General features: G+C 42.0%; 1 protein-coding gene across 6 annotated transcripts in view; it reads right to left on the minus strand.

Moving 5' to 3' along the window:
* The window catches only part of SLC4A4 (solute carrier family 4 member 4), a 228399-nt gene that overhangs the window by 145359 nt on the left and 68771 nt on the right, over positions 1-14269 (minus strand). For all 6 annotated transcript variants that reach the window (XM_040556789.1, XM_040556785.1, XM_040556786.1 and 3 more), the window contains one exon: positions 12110-12289. In XM_040556789.1, the coding sequence (XP_040412723.1) occupies positions 12110-12289 (180 nt within the window). The remainder of the gene's footprint in view (positions 1-12109; positions 12290-14269) is intronic.

The following is a 14269-nucleotide window of genomic DNA, read 5'->3' on the forward strand; positions in this document are numbered from 1 at the left end:
CACTCATGCGAGATCCCTGACATAACTGTCCCTTTGAAGATTTTCAACACCAGGCTTTTAGGGCTCGCCAAAGGCACACAGGGCAGCTGGTGGAAGGGCAACACTCAGATGCTATGTGTTGCATCCAAACAGGTGTGCCAAAGTGCTATGGGTACTAGCCTGATACCTATATTTAATCAGACCTAACATACACATAGCGTAATTCAGGGACACTGCTCCTTTTCCCCAGCTCAAAAACAACTTCAGAAATGACCCTAGAGGGGAATTTGCAAATACCATACCTTCCTGGACAGGAAAATAACTAATTCCCTGCACCAGAGACACTCAGTATCTTCCTTAACAACCAGCACTGCCAAGAACGATCGCTTTCTGTTATTACATGTGGGAGTCTCATTACACACTCAAGGAGGAACACTCTGGCCTTACCTTTCATCACCTGGACTTTGCAAGTTAAAAAAAAAAAAAATATATATTCATTTCCCAACTGTCACAAGCAAGGAATGAAAGCTTGGCAAAGACACCAGAGTTTTGCTCTATGTCAGAATGAGATATTAGCACACTTCAGTAACTACTTTAAAAAATACACTGAAAGGGGAAAAGGGGAAAACGTAATACATCGGGGGTGCAGGAAAGAAACAGTGAACATCCTTGGCAGCGATAAAAAGCACTGATTGCTTAGCCAGAAAGGCTGAACAAAAAGAAACTGCCTGCTCCTCTCAGCTCCCCCAGTGCATCTCGTCTGACTGGCACCCACTCTCACCACAGAGGGCCTTCGGCTGCACAGCAAAGGCAAAGCAATACCACTGTGCCCGTTAGCACCATTCTGTGCGTTAAGTCCAATTTCAGCCACACAGACACCTAAATGAGGTGGATGTGAGATGTAAGGGAAGCACAAAGTGTTTGAAACAAACATAGGTGTTTATAAGAAGTCTTTATATGATCAGCTTATGCAGAAGTCTAGTTAAAAAAAAAAAAGTTCAATCAAGAGGTGTTGCAAAGAAAGCAATTGTTTTAATTAACTGGCTGTGAAAAACCCTCTATTCTTGCCAAGAAAACAAGGAAGTCTTTGCCTAGGGTGACAGTTCAAATCTAGACACAGCCTCATATCACCATGTACCTTCATCCCATAAAAGTGCTACAGTGAGAGCTGCAAGAATTTGCAATTAGCAGAATAGAGCCTAAGAGACTGGAAAAAACAACATCCAGAAAATCCCCCACTGACAAGGGCTGGAGTAATTAGTGGGGGAAAAGGGGTTGTCTTTATCTGATGCTTGAAGTACCCTCCTCCTACAAATGTCTCTCCTCTGTCACTCCCACACCTACAAGAAGTCTTCCCATAGGCCAATCAACCAAAATTTCAAGTACCCCCCCCCTCTTTCCTCCAGATTTTTTGAGGTCACAGCCTCTTCCCTGAACCCAGCCATAAACGCAAAAGTATCCTTCTTGAAACCTAATGCTTTGTAACCCCTGCAGCGAAAGGCAAGAGAGCTTCCTGACCTTACCACTCACTGCTATTAACCGCAGAACAAGCCAAGCTGCCAGGGATGAAAGGGGTCCTGTCTTAGAGGAGTCCGACCCACTGAAAGCAGGTCCTTAACAAAACAGTCAGCGCCAGAAAGTGGCCATCTTCATCCTGCACAGCCAGATGTGCCACGAAGGTATCGGGAGGTCTCTCCCTGCATTATGCAATCTCTCCTTTGCGTTGTCAGAGCGGCCACGAGGGCTGTGTCAGCATGCGGTGCGGTGCTGACCTCCTCACCTGCTCCTCTCCCACAGCCTGCCTTCCCCTGAGCACTTTCCCATACCCTTCAGCACTGACTTGGCCAGCTGCACCCAAACAGCCACTCCGATGGGCCCCCAGCTACGCAGCAGGCATGTTTGCAATTGAAGCAGTAATTATTTCTGTATTTACCTCTGCAGTTGTGCTACATGTGACCTAAATACACTACTCGCAGCATTAGAGATCTGAGGAGCAGCAGAAAGGCATGCTTCAACTCCACCACTTTGGACAAATCCAGTAGCTTTTCAAGACCAAAACTCTAAAGGCCCTCAGATACCCACACACTTAAGGGAATGTCCTCCTCCTGATCTTCCTTATGTAAAATATCCATATCAAAAATTAAGATACTTGGCCATCCTCAATAGTATTTTTCAAAGACTCTCAACACTAATCTATCTTTGCTCTCACTGTAGTCAGCTGAAGCTAAAAGCTTTTGAAAAATCCCACCCCTTGTCTTAAAGAGCCAGGAAATAAATTGGATTGCTGAAAAATCCAACCACATTAATGGGAAGAGGACTCTTGGCACACCCTTGGACTGTGCTGCATCTGCTCTGCTAAGTAGGTACATTTATTTCAATCCTGTAGCTGTCTCCTGCTATTTATAACTGCTGGTTTAATGAACTTGCAGGGTAGACACCAAGCCTGAGCCTTCCTAAATTGATGTTTAAATATGCCTATTGAATTAATTCTATCTCATTATGAATGGACTGCTCCACAGTTGGACTGGCAACTTCCACTCCTCAATGATAATCAACTGGGATGTCCTTCACAACACAGGATCTTCGCCTGCAAGGCAAGCACTCTGAGTTGGGAAGCAATACCAGAAATTTAGTTTATTATAAACCATACTGCATTTAAAGAATAGGATGTCCATTTAAGAAAAGACAAAAAGATCATGAATATATATACAAAGAAATACAATTAAACAGCCACCCCACACTCAGGTGTAAGACAAATGGGAACAAGCCCATAAGCGTCCAAGACGTGTATTTTAACAAGCAGTCTCTGGCTCAGGCTGCAGGCAGGTTTACGTACAGATCAGGCTTGCTATATTGCCCTGAAATTACTCTATCACTTCAGTAACACTGCACACAACTTGTTCGCCATTTTGTGTGTAAGTGCTCCTGAAGAGGCAATTTTGTGCTGGAAAGTTGTGAGGCTTGCTCCTTTTAAGGAGAGGCCTGCAATAGAAAGCCTGGAAAACCCCTCCAGAAGGTATTACTGATGTCTCCAATTGCTTTTTCCATGAGTGGTTTCAAATAAACCCTCGTCTCTGTCTCAGAGGCAGTGCCAGGGACAGAGCCTGCTGCATAGTCCCCACCTGCTCACGGCAAGTGCTTCCTGGATGTGAAGGCTCACTTGTCCCCAGTAGAGAGCCCTGGTCCCTGCAGGCCGAGCACGGAGTGTTTCACAGCACTGTCCTCAGCACACTGCTCTGAATATTTCACCTCCTGCATTTACAAGAGACAGATTTGCATACTTCAGTGTCCCACTTAAGATAGTCAATGTGAAATGTCATTTCAGGCCGTGTGTAGGCAAATTGTTTAGAAGAACAGGCATTGAACAAAGGGGCAGAAAGACCTCAAAACCTAATGGTTCTAAAGAAGTGTAAAGCATAAGGCGAACAGATTGTATCTGACCCACTGGTGGGACAGTTAGCTCTCCAGAAACACCTGGATGCATGTTCAAGTCTTATGGATTTCAGTAGGAATTATGGATGCAATAAATCACTTAAAAAATCAAGGGCACCAAGGAATCCATTGGGATTCCAACCCCATAGGTGGGCCTTCCTTTAAGATAAACATCTTGTTGGTGAGTGAGAGAAAATGCCAGAAAAATAGAGAAGCTTGGCCTCCACGGATCCCTGCCTAGAACCTTGTCAGAGGTACTGCACTGGAAAGACAGACAGCCCAAAGTGTCTATACGCATACATAGAGCACCACTCATATCTAGGCACCTACACCCACCAGAAGACCTGAAGAACCTGAAAGGGCCAAAAAAGTATTCATTAAGCAACAAGCAAAACAAAATGTAAAGGAAATTAAGGATACTAATGACAACAACTTCAGCGTGCTCCGCAGCAGCCAGAACCAATAGACAAACTGTTGTACTTGGATTAAAAATGAAAAAGCCTCCACTTAAACAAATCAGCATGGTGAATTCATGCTACAAGATTGCTCACCGCAAAATCTTTTATGTCCCTAAGGCATCTCAATAAACCAAGAACAGATTAACCAGCTTTCAGATAAGGTGCCAGCTGATGTTACAGGATCTGTCAGGTTCAGACAACCCATTTTAGATAATTACAGTTCTTTCTCCATGTAAAACATCCTACCAAGAACTACTTAAATGCAGGTATTCGGTGGCAAAGTCTTAGCACACGTACCCAAAACTTACAGCAAGCTTCGAGAAAGCTGGATTCTCTAGAGTTCCAGCTTCCATACCACAGGTTACACACAACTTTTGAGAGAAAGCTGCCTTTTAAATAAGAATTGTTAAAAGCTGCATATTAAACCATAGCCTGGGATGATGCTCGACCATCATTACAGGGGTGACGGTGGCTGCCTGCATAACAAATCTGATCTACCCAGACCAAACCTCACCTTCACTGTGAGAGATGCACTCCATCCAGAATGGCAGCACAAGCCTCAAATAGCACCTTAATGAAATGACTGCTGCAGAAGTTTTCTCCTTCAGCAAAACTCCTCCTAACCCACATCTGAGGGCTCAAGAGTGATTTATTTTTTATTTTTTTTTACTGAAACCTTCAAGAACTACTGGTGGTGGGTGGAAGAGGAATTTCTCTCAGCAAACTGCAAACCTTTACAAACCTTTGATGGGATGACATTTCACCCCTTCCCTCTCTCTTGCTATACAGGTCCTCTGGAAACCACTCCAACAGACAGATCCAGATTTTCAGCCTCTCTCCCCTGTTTCTGCTTTTGTGTCCTGTAAACAGAACCATAGTTACACCCTTCAACTGGTTAAGAAAACCTTCAGTACGCCTAGCCCACATGCGACCATATGCATAACAGCTGCAACTAACAGGGTAAGATGAAAGATGGCCTCAACTCGCAGCTACTTAGTCCTCTTAAGGTTTTCCAGAATTTATATTTTGCAGTTATATTTATCCACCTGTCATGTTTTGACTCCTGCCAAAAGCAGATTCTACTGTCTACAAGGATGCAAGTCCTAAGAAAATACTATTACATAAAGCAGTTTATCAGTTTCACAGGTGCCTCATTATTGCTTGTTGCTTTTGGGCCCACATACCTTGCGGAATCCACTGCCAATGCTAGGTATCGCAAACATTTCCCAAGTCTGGCACTGAATGGGGTTGAGCACCCTGTAGTGCTTGTAGTTTACTGGAAATGGGCATTACATTTCTTTTCCTTGCAACCTTTTTTTTTTTTTTTTTTTTTAAAGCATTCCACTGAGTTCAGACAAATCCCTCACTTTGGCAACAACAACTCTTCAGACCTGCCAGTGGTTTTGAACTAAAACAGTCAGTAAGCCATACAGAATCGCAGGAAGGCTCGACATCCCACAACCTGTGGGATAAAACCTCCACACTTGGCCAATAGCAGTAACATATGAGGAAAATCTAATCTCATAGATTTCTCATCTAATCAATCTCATCTAATGTCAGCAGAGGAAACTGCTGAAGATTTCCTCTTGGTCTATGGAGGGGAAGGGGAGTACAGACATATGCAAAGGTGTGTGTCTTCATATGCATGGGACATCCTGTACTTAGTATGAGGATGAAGACGTCCTGTGTTTACAACTGAAGAGTAAAGTCAGCAGGCAGCTTACTGTCCCATCAAAGCAAATTCCTTCTTTATCCTGGTTCAGTAACACTGTTCCAGTGTCCCATTTTCACGTACCCTTGTTCAGCAAGGTACCCTCAAGTCGAGCGGATAACGAGACTGTGATTCAGAGGAAAGACCTCAAGAACATAAAATGCTGCAATCCACTTGCCTATTACCTTCTTTCCATAAATTTTGAATGAAGGCTGTCATCCCCCTCAGACCTGCAGGCTGCATTAACAGCTCTGCAAAATGTTACAGAGCAGAGGAGTGAACAACATTTTGCACAAACACAAGGCACAAAAGAGCTATGCCCACCTCCCTCTCACTCCTATTTCTTAAATTGAAAAAAGAAAAATTAAAAATGCAAGTCATAACTGTAGTTAACCTCCTGAAAACAGGGTTTGAGGATGAATATTGCCATTTAGCTTTAAAATCAGTCTGAACAATAGAGAATTTTCAATCTTTCGCTACCTGTGTTGCTGGTATCATTTTTGTGATTATTTTATGTAAAATGCCTTAGGGCTTGAAGTGAGGTGTAGTATTGCAAGTTATTACTTTACAGCTTATAATACGAGTCCTTGACTATAGATGAAATTCCCCAAAATATTTTGGAAATAGATGGGTGCTTTTATAGCTTGAGCTTCTTGCTCTCCGTTGGTTTGGAATCTCCTTTGCCTACAAAAGGGCTTTTACCCTAGCCACTGAATTCAGAGCCATGAATGCATGCTGACGGTTTCTTAGATGCCAGAAACCATCAGCCATGAGCAGATAAACTAAACAAAGATGAGAGATTTCCATTCTGCCAAAGCATCACACATTTTCTACTTCTGTTTCTGCCGTATCGCTCACATCAGCCTAACTCTGTACCACATATGCCAAGAGTTGTTGTTCAAAACACAACATCAGAGTCTCAAAACACAGATTTGGATCTTTATTAACATGTACCTTCTACACCTGCTGTGTGTCTAAGGGGCACAGGGCTGGGCCAGACCCAGGACAATCCAAGCAAGCTCTGCACAAGTGCAGGCATCTCTGCAGAGAAGCTCATGCTGCTGCGTACACTTAACACGGTGCTACATGCTGCCTGCTGCTACAGTGCTTACCGAGAGACACGCTTTCATTGGGTTTGAGCCACCTCAAACAAGTATCAGGGAGGCGAGCCAAATAAACTTGGAGAGCAACCAGACAATGAGAAGAAACCCCTTCCCAGATCAAGCAGAGATGCGTTTCCTCATGGGAAAATCTCCACACGTCTGTAGTAAAGAATGAGGAAGAGGGAAATGGGTTCAGATCGCAGCCTGTCCTGAAGAAGCAGCATCTATCTGCTTTTCTTGTTCCTCCCTTGTCTCATCCCTTGCAAGTAAAGCAAACTACACCATCTGCTTCATATCGAGATAAGCAATCAGCTGACCTGAGAAGGCAGAATCAGGCCTGACACCTCTACATATGCCAGCTGACAAGCTTCCTGTGGCTTTGCACTTTGACTCTTTTCTCTGTCCAGCTGAATCTTCCCTTCACCCCACCAAGTGGGTTAACCAGGCCTGGCAGATTGGATTGTGCCTAAAACCCTAGCAGGTCAATACTGCAGCCATTAGCGTTACAAAATCACTTAACTTTCCCCCTGAAAACCCTGTTTCACCCAAACTCTCTCAATACGCTATCCTTCTCTTTCTGCAGGTTGGGTATTCTAGAAACAATTCAATGTTCTGACAACATAAATCTTTATGTATTTTCTAACTCTCAAGCACGTTTTAGGCAGACAAAAAGAGGGCATTTAAAGTCTGCTTAAGGTAATGAAAATACAAATAACAATACAAATTTTTCCCCAAAGTTCTTGCATGCCAGCTTCCTGGATGGTGCAAAAGAACCACTGCTAGGAAGTGTTTCCTTCTTACTGGTCACAAGTGGAAGCCAGGGCAAGGCCAGTTAAAGCAGGTACTTTTAGAAATAAGGTGCTGGTACATCTGGAGCAGAGAGCTGTAATAGTCTGCGGTTAAAGGAAGCCACATTTCAGCTAGCACCAGTGTCAGCAGTCCTGCCTGAGAACAAGGGTGTGAACAGCAATTTCTCTCCGAGTGCAGAGACAGCCCCTGCAGGCCTGGAATATGCTGAAAGGGCTCTGGAGAGGGATCATTGCCTTAATGCCTCCTCCTCCATGTATCAGAGGATATCCCTGTCTGGATTTTTGAATTGACTTTAGATACAACATATCTGTATGGGTTCAGTTTCCCTAACTCTCTCCAGATGGGAGAGCTGAGGATTGTTTATAAACTCATAGAATTTAGCTTGTTTGACTGAACTGGACACAGATTTTATTCAAAAAAAAGTATTGACACTTCTAGACTGCACCAATTTCCAAATACTGAAGTGCAGCTAGACCGGTTTTGAACTGGAACAAAATGTTTATAGGCAAGTTTGCATTTATGGACTGTTTACTTGCTTCTCTGTATCCACAGACATGTTTCATCAGGTTCGTTTGCTGTGGTACAAGCAGCTTGACCTGGTGATGCAAATCCAGATTCGGTCAAAATCTGATTGCAGATTTTTCACCAAAGAAGCTGAGGCATCACCTTTGTTCGGGTAAGATATCTGAGTTTAGACTTCACAGTCATTAGGGACAGATCAAGAAATAAAACTGATGTATCAAATCGAAACTGGCTTAAGCTTTCTGCTCAGTAAAAACAAAGCTCTCAGTATAGTTAAAACAACTTCATTATTTCAGATTTTGTGAATGACTTTCTATGATTGTCCTTATATTTGAAGACAAAATGAACTAAGAAGCACATACAAGCTGAACTGACAGTGTCTAATGCTTGGCCAAGCTAACAATTACAAAAATCAGCAAAGAGAAAGAGCTATATACATTACTGTTTTTATAGACTTAGACACATCGTACATTTCTCCAAGAAGTCTGTGTTTCCTTAATTTAAAAGTAGGGTTTGCTTGTTTTAAAGTATAGTTGAGAAAAAAAAACAAAAAAAAAACAAAAAAAAACACATAATATATAAATCCAATATCTTCCAATTCTAAGGAAAAGATTCAAATACCTTCCTGCTCAGTCCCCTTATTTCACCAGCAACTACATAAATAGCACTTTTATTATTTTTTTTTATCTTGTTATGCTGACATATACCTCTTACCCCCCTCTGAAGCCTTTCTGAAGACGTGTCTTACACATTATATTTGCTGCTGAGTATTCATTGAGCCCCAGTGTCTGAAAGGTCTCTGAAACCTGCAGGAATCCGATACCATTTTTAGTGGTTAGCACAGCCAGTAACAGCTAGTGCCGGTTACATCCAGCCATCGTGCAAAGCAGCGTTATGCAAAGGTCATTAACACAGCTGTCCCAGCAGCCCTTAATCCTGCAAACTGCAACACACTCTGCCCTTCTATTCTTGGGTCCCTTCGTGAGGCAGACGCTGAACTGTTTAAGATGCCACAGTGGGTGCAAGACTTCTGCTTTCCCTAGTGTCCAGCACAGATTTTTCTACTCTTCTGATGACATCAAAACATTGCGTACCCCTGTGAATATCCAGCAAGCCCCTGCACAGCTGACCTACCTCTAACCAGGGCAGTCCCCTTTATAACCATCCATCAGTGTAAAACAACCTAAGGCATGTTAGATTTCTAAATTCTCTAAAAAGTTTAGATTCTCTAAAGTCAGCTCTGGTTGTCTCCAAACTCTGTGTTTCCCTTCTTGCTCAGTTTCTGCTGTTTTCCCCCTTCAGAGAAGAAACACAAAATCCAACACTCCCTCCTTCCTGGCCAGAATGCAGCCACCTTTTTTCTCTTTGCCAACTCATACACCTAATTCCCTCACAGACTTCTTCCATCTGTCCCACTCTTCTAAGCCACAGGGTTGAGTCAGAAAAGATACTTCATCGTATGTCACATACACTCTTCTGACAGCTGTCTCAAATACATGCAAGATATTTCATTCCAGCTATCTTCTAACTCCAGAGAATTTCCCTTCAAAAATCCTCAATTCTTTGTTCCTAATGTTCTGAGGTGTCTTTTGAAAATGAACTTTAGCCACATGGCCTTAACTCAATTACAATGAACAAAGATATAAAAAGTTACGGTTCTACTGAGATTTCTTGCCATGATTGGCAAGAATGCCATTCTTGCCAGTAATGAAAATCAGATTAATTTGGTGAGGCATGCTTTTCTTTTCCTGAAGAGAACTGCTCTTCTCTTGGACATAGTTTCCATGACAGAGTGAACAGAGCAGCTGGATACATGGTGCACAGTAGCCATCCAGACCCTCAAAAAGCCTTCATCCGAGTTCCAGCAAGGGCCACCAAAAGCTGACACAACCCGAATATCCATCAACTGTCTCAACTCAGCAACTGCCTAAGCAACAGAAACCTAAATGGAAATAAAGAGACACTTATAAATGAAAGGAAATGTCAAAAGCAGAACGGCACAGATTTCTGAAGGAGGCCTGGTGTTACTGCAGATGTGGAAGGAGGGAAGGGAGGGCTGGTAGCTAGCAAAAAAGAACATAGGAAACTAATAATTCAGGTCAGTTATGAAGATAGTAGTTTCAGAAGGCAAAAAACCTGGGATGATGAGGCAACACGTAACTCAACGTTTGGAAATACAAGACAGTCATCTGAACTACTCCTATCCTTTACAGTGTTCTAAATTAACTGTGCCAGCTCGTAAAAAGATCCGGCCACCAGTGCGCAACAGCAAGTCACTGCGAGAACCTGGTAATATATATGGACACATGAGATGGTGAACAAGACAGAAAGAGTTACAAATGATGCAAGTATTAACACCATTGCATGGGACACCTGGAATATTGTGTGGGATTTAAGTGATCCCATTCCAAAAATAGGCAGTGCAGAGAGGTCAGGCTAGAAAAGGCTATGGGGGAAATTCTTGCACAGAGAAATGACAAGACTGCATGTGTTCACATGCTGAAGAAGAACAGATAAGAACAGACTGAATTGTGACAGTAACAGAGGAAAAAATACTGTTAACCCTTTCTGAAATGAAAGGAACCTGAAACAATGATTAGCAAAACAAAAGGCAGCAAATCAAAATCTGATGGAAGAAACAGGTTTTCAACCATGGGTACAATTAGCCCATGGAAATGATTTCCCTAGGATACCAATACAACCAGAACCCCAAAAGGTATCTTCTTCAGATTTGGTCACTGGCACACACAAAAAAGAACAGAGATGTACATATAAAAATTAAATCATAAATACCTAGAGTTCTTGAAGACAAATAATTATTTATTTCACTGTAAAACCAATTACTGGTTTCTGAGTGTTGACAAGAAAACTTCCTTGGAACAACTAGGGAACTACAGCTACAAAGAGCAAATGGTCTCGGTGACTTGCTTTTCTTTTCAGTAATCATTCTCTGAAGTATCTACACCAGCGAGAATAACAGGCCCTGGGCTAAAAACATGACTGATCTGATCCCATATTACTGTCTTTACATGCAGCAACTATGCAGCAGCACAATTTCAAAATGAATAACTCCTGAGTTTCTTCAAAGATCAGGTCTTAACCCCTGCTCACTCCTCTCTCCCTCTAGCTCAGAAAGCATTTTCTCCCTTACAAGCAAGTTGTTTACTGAAACTCCAACTACCTGGAATTAGCCTCAAGAATCTGAGCTATACCGTCCTGAGCTGTTCCCCTACGTTCAAACCTTGTTGGCATGATCCATTCTAACAGGCTGTCACCGTCTTCCTCCCACTTCTATTTAAGCAGATATCCTCTAGATTACAAAATAAGCTTCTGGCCAACAGAGAAATCAGACTTCATGACAGTCTCTTACGTTACTGAAGAGACATAGTGATGACACCAGTTCTTTCTTGTCTGCTTAGCAATTCCAGCATGCATGTAGGTATAAGGCACCAGAAACAGACCTCATCTGCTTATCAAAAATTTAGATATTCATCCCCTACAGATATTCAAACATACAGTCATGTTACTTTTTATTCTCCTTTTTCTGTACAAAACTTTAAACTGACCAATCACCAAAGTTAAGAAAGACTTATTAGCATCATAAGTTATTAATATAATGAAGCCAAAGCCCAAGGGGATTTGTTTCTTAGAGCCTACAGCCATGGTCTTGCTGCTTCTTATCAACCTGCTCCTATGAGGTTGTTTCGAGCTGAAACCAGAGGGTGCTTGAACCACAGTTTTCATCCTGAGAGCCAGGGCAGAAGCTGCAATCGATCTGTCCAGGCACATACTCAGTCTTTGTGTTTCCTTGCTATCTCCTTACACACAGTGTCAACTTGCTTTTAAAATTTTGTCCTATTGCTGACTGGCATTAGCTCAGTAGCAAACTCAGGTGATACAGAGGGATGAAATGTCCTCTCCGGCCTTTTCCAAGCCACAGCAACCATTCGATAGCAACTGATTTAGACTATTCTGACCCTGCAACATGAGAGGACTGTTTTTCTTGATCCACTTTCCTCCTTCGTGATCAGATCAGGAGCAAATCACTAGACAACAGACCATTGTAGTGAGTGACAACCAACACCAACACTTACTGAGTGGTTTGAGGATGCTGCTGCTTGTCTCATCAGCATTTTCTACGTCTGATTTGTCGGAGTAGTTCTCAGAAATTTTCTCCTTTTCTTTCTTTTCTTTGTGCCCAGGTCTTCTTCTATGACGCCGCCTTCTCCTGTAGCTCTTCGGCACATGGACCCCAATGTAAATAGTGTGATGACCTAAGGAACAGAAGCACAGAAAATATTAACTTGGACTGCATACAGTTCGTGCACAACTGATAGGTACAGTTCATGTTGAGTTTCATTCAAATAGGTGAGTGAAGCATCTATTGTCGCTGGCCTAACATTAAATAATAGTGTGTTTCTTAGCTCCAAAGGTGAGCTAAGACCTCTCGAACAACCATTAGAAAAGTATTTTTTGTACAATCATTTCTGAGAGTACATTCCAGTGCAGACTTGCTGATAATTATTCAGTCCTTGTGACTCATTTAAAAATAAAAATAAAAACCACAGAAGGCCATCAAACTAATTTTGCAATACAAAATACAATCATTTTCAAAAACATTCCACATTATTTTTTCCCATTTGTTTTACTAAATACATTGGCTGGACTACGCACTCACTTTTGCAAACTGATCCAGCTTAACTGAAGGGCACAGAGCAACAAAATTTATATCACTTGACTAGTCCACTTAGCAACAAGTATCAAAGTACCACTAGGGTACTTTAATACAGCAGTGAGGAAGGACTACCAAGATAAGTTACTGCAAATTTCTAAGTACTTGATGCTTTCCAAAATAAGAATTAAGTACCAAATTTTGTATGCACACTGTGAACACAAGTTATGCCTTTTCCCTTTCATATAGGCTTTTCTTTCAAAAATAAAGCCCTTAAACTACATCTACCAATTCTTATTTCTTTTTTATGAGTTTGATTAAAAATGCTTTATTTTCAGGGCTTTCCGCACTTCTACCAGATTGGAATAAACATCTTTCCTTGTACATACAGAAAACATTTACAAGTCTTTTTCTGTTCCTAGATAATTCAGCCATCTTAGTTTAAGCTTTAAAAACAGCTGCTTCAGATTTAGCTATTGATGAATGATAGCTATCTTTGATGTTTTGGACAAAATTTGGTTTCCCCACTGATTTCTCAGACAAGTGCAGCTAAACACGCATGCCATATTACTGAAGTACATTTCTCTGAGTGAAGGAGCCCCAAATGCACATGAGAACAAGTGTATTTATTTGCATATTCACTCAGCTACTTTTGCTCACACCCAGAAACGGCAGTTTCTGCCAAGCTACCCCTCTGCAGTTACTGTCTCAGCACCTCACATACATCTATTCTTAGACACTTACACCTCCCATGAATGCATGGCTGTTAAAACCCCATGCAACCAAACCTGATCAAATATTCCAGAGAAGGCAGAGGGTACAGCCTTAGGGGAGTATAAAAATATAATAATAATAAGCCTATTTTTATACACTCAAATCCTTCCTGCAGCACTGTCCCAGCCCAACTCATTGGGGGGCATCTCCCCGCGAGGAATGGAGAATGGAGTTAAGCAAGTAAGGAAAGCCAGGCTTCACTTGATAAAGCAGTCATGCACTTGGGAAAGTTAGGGAGAAAAGTGGCCCTTGCTGTCTACCCATCTCTGCTGATTCTCCCTCATTACAGACTACGCATTGCTCTTTGCTATCATCTACAAGCTGCACCTATTACTGTTGTTTGCTTTTCAGCAGCATCACTTGGTTTCAGATTAACCACTTATTTGCAACACGCAGGAAATTGCTTTGGAAATGCCAGCACAACAGTAAAGGCAGAGACAGCAGCTACCAGTTAATTTCACTGCTAAACATGTGCGTGTAATTGCTTATTAGGTCAAATCCAGTCTTTGAGACTGAGCAACTGAAAATCTCATCACAAAATCCCTGATTTCCATAACAAACTAATTTTTCAATGAAAAACAGCCTTTCAAAATATTCCTCTCTAATGAGACACCTTGTCTGAGGACACCAAGAGATGGAGATGGATCACCACATCTGTGGTGAAGGGTGACCAGGCAGCCCACAGAGCTGTATGTGGGACACAAGCCTGTGAAATCCCTTCTCAAAAGTATACGGTGCAGGCATAAAGGCATACGTGTCTGTGTTTATATATGTATGTATATACAACATACTAAATAAAATAAAGACT

The sequence above is a fragment of the Cygnus olor genome, chromosome 4 (assembly GCF_009769625.2).
Source record: "Cygnus olor isolate bCygOlo1 chromosome 4, bCygOlo1.pri.v2, whole genome shotgun sequence".
Lineage (NCBI taxonomy): Eukaryota > Metazoa > Chordata > Aves > Anseriformes > Anatidae > Cygnus > Cygnus olor.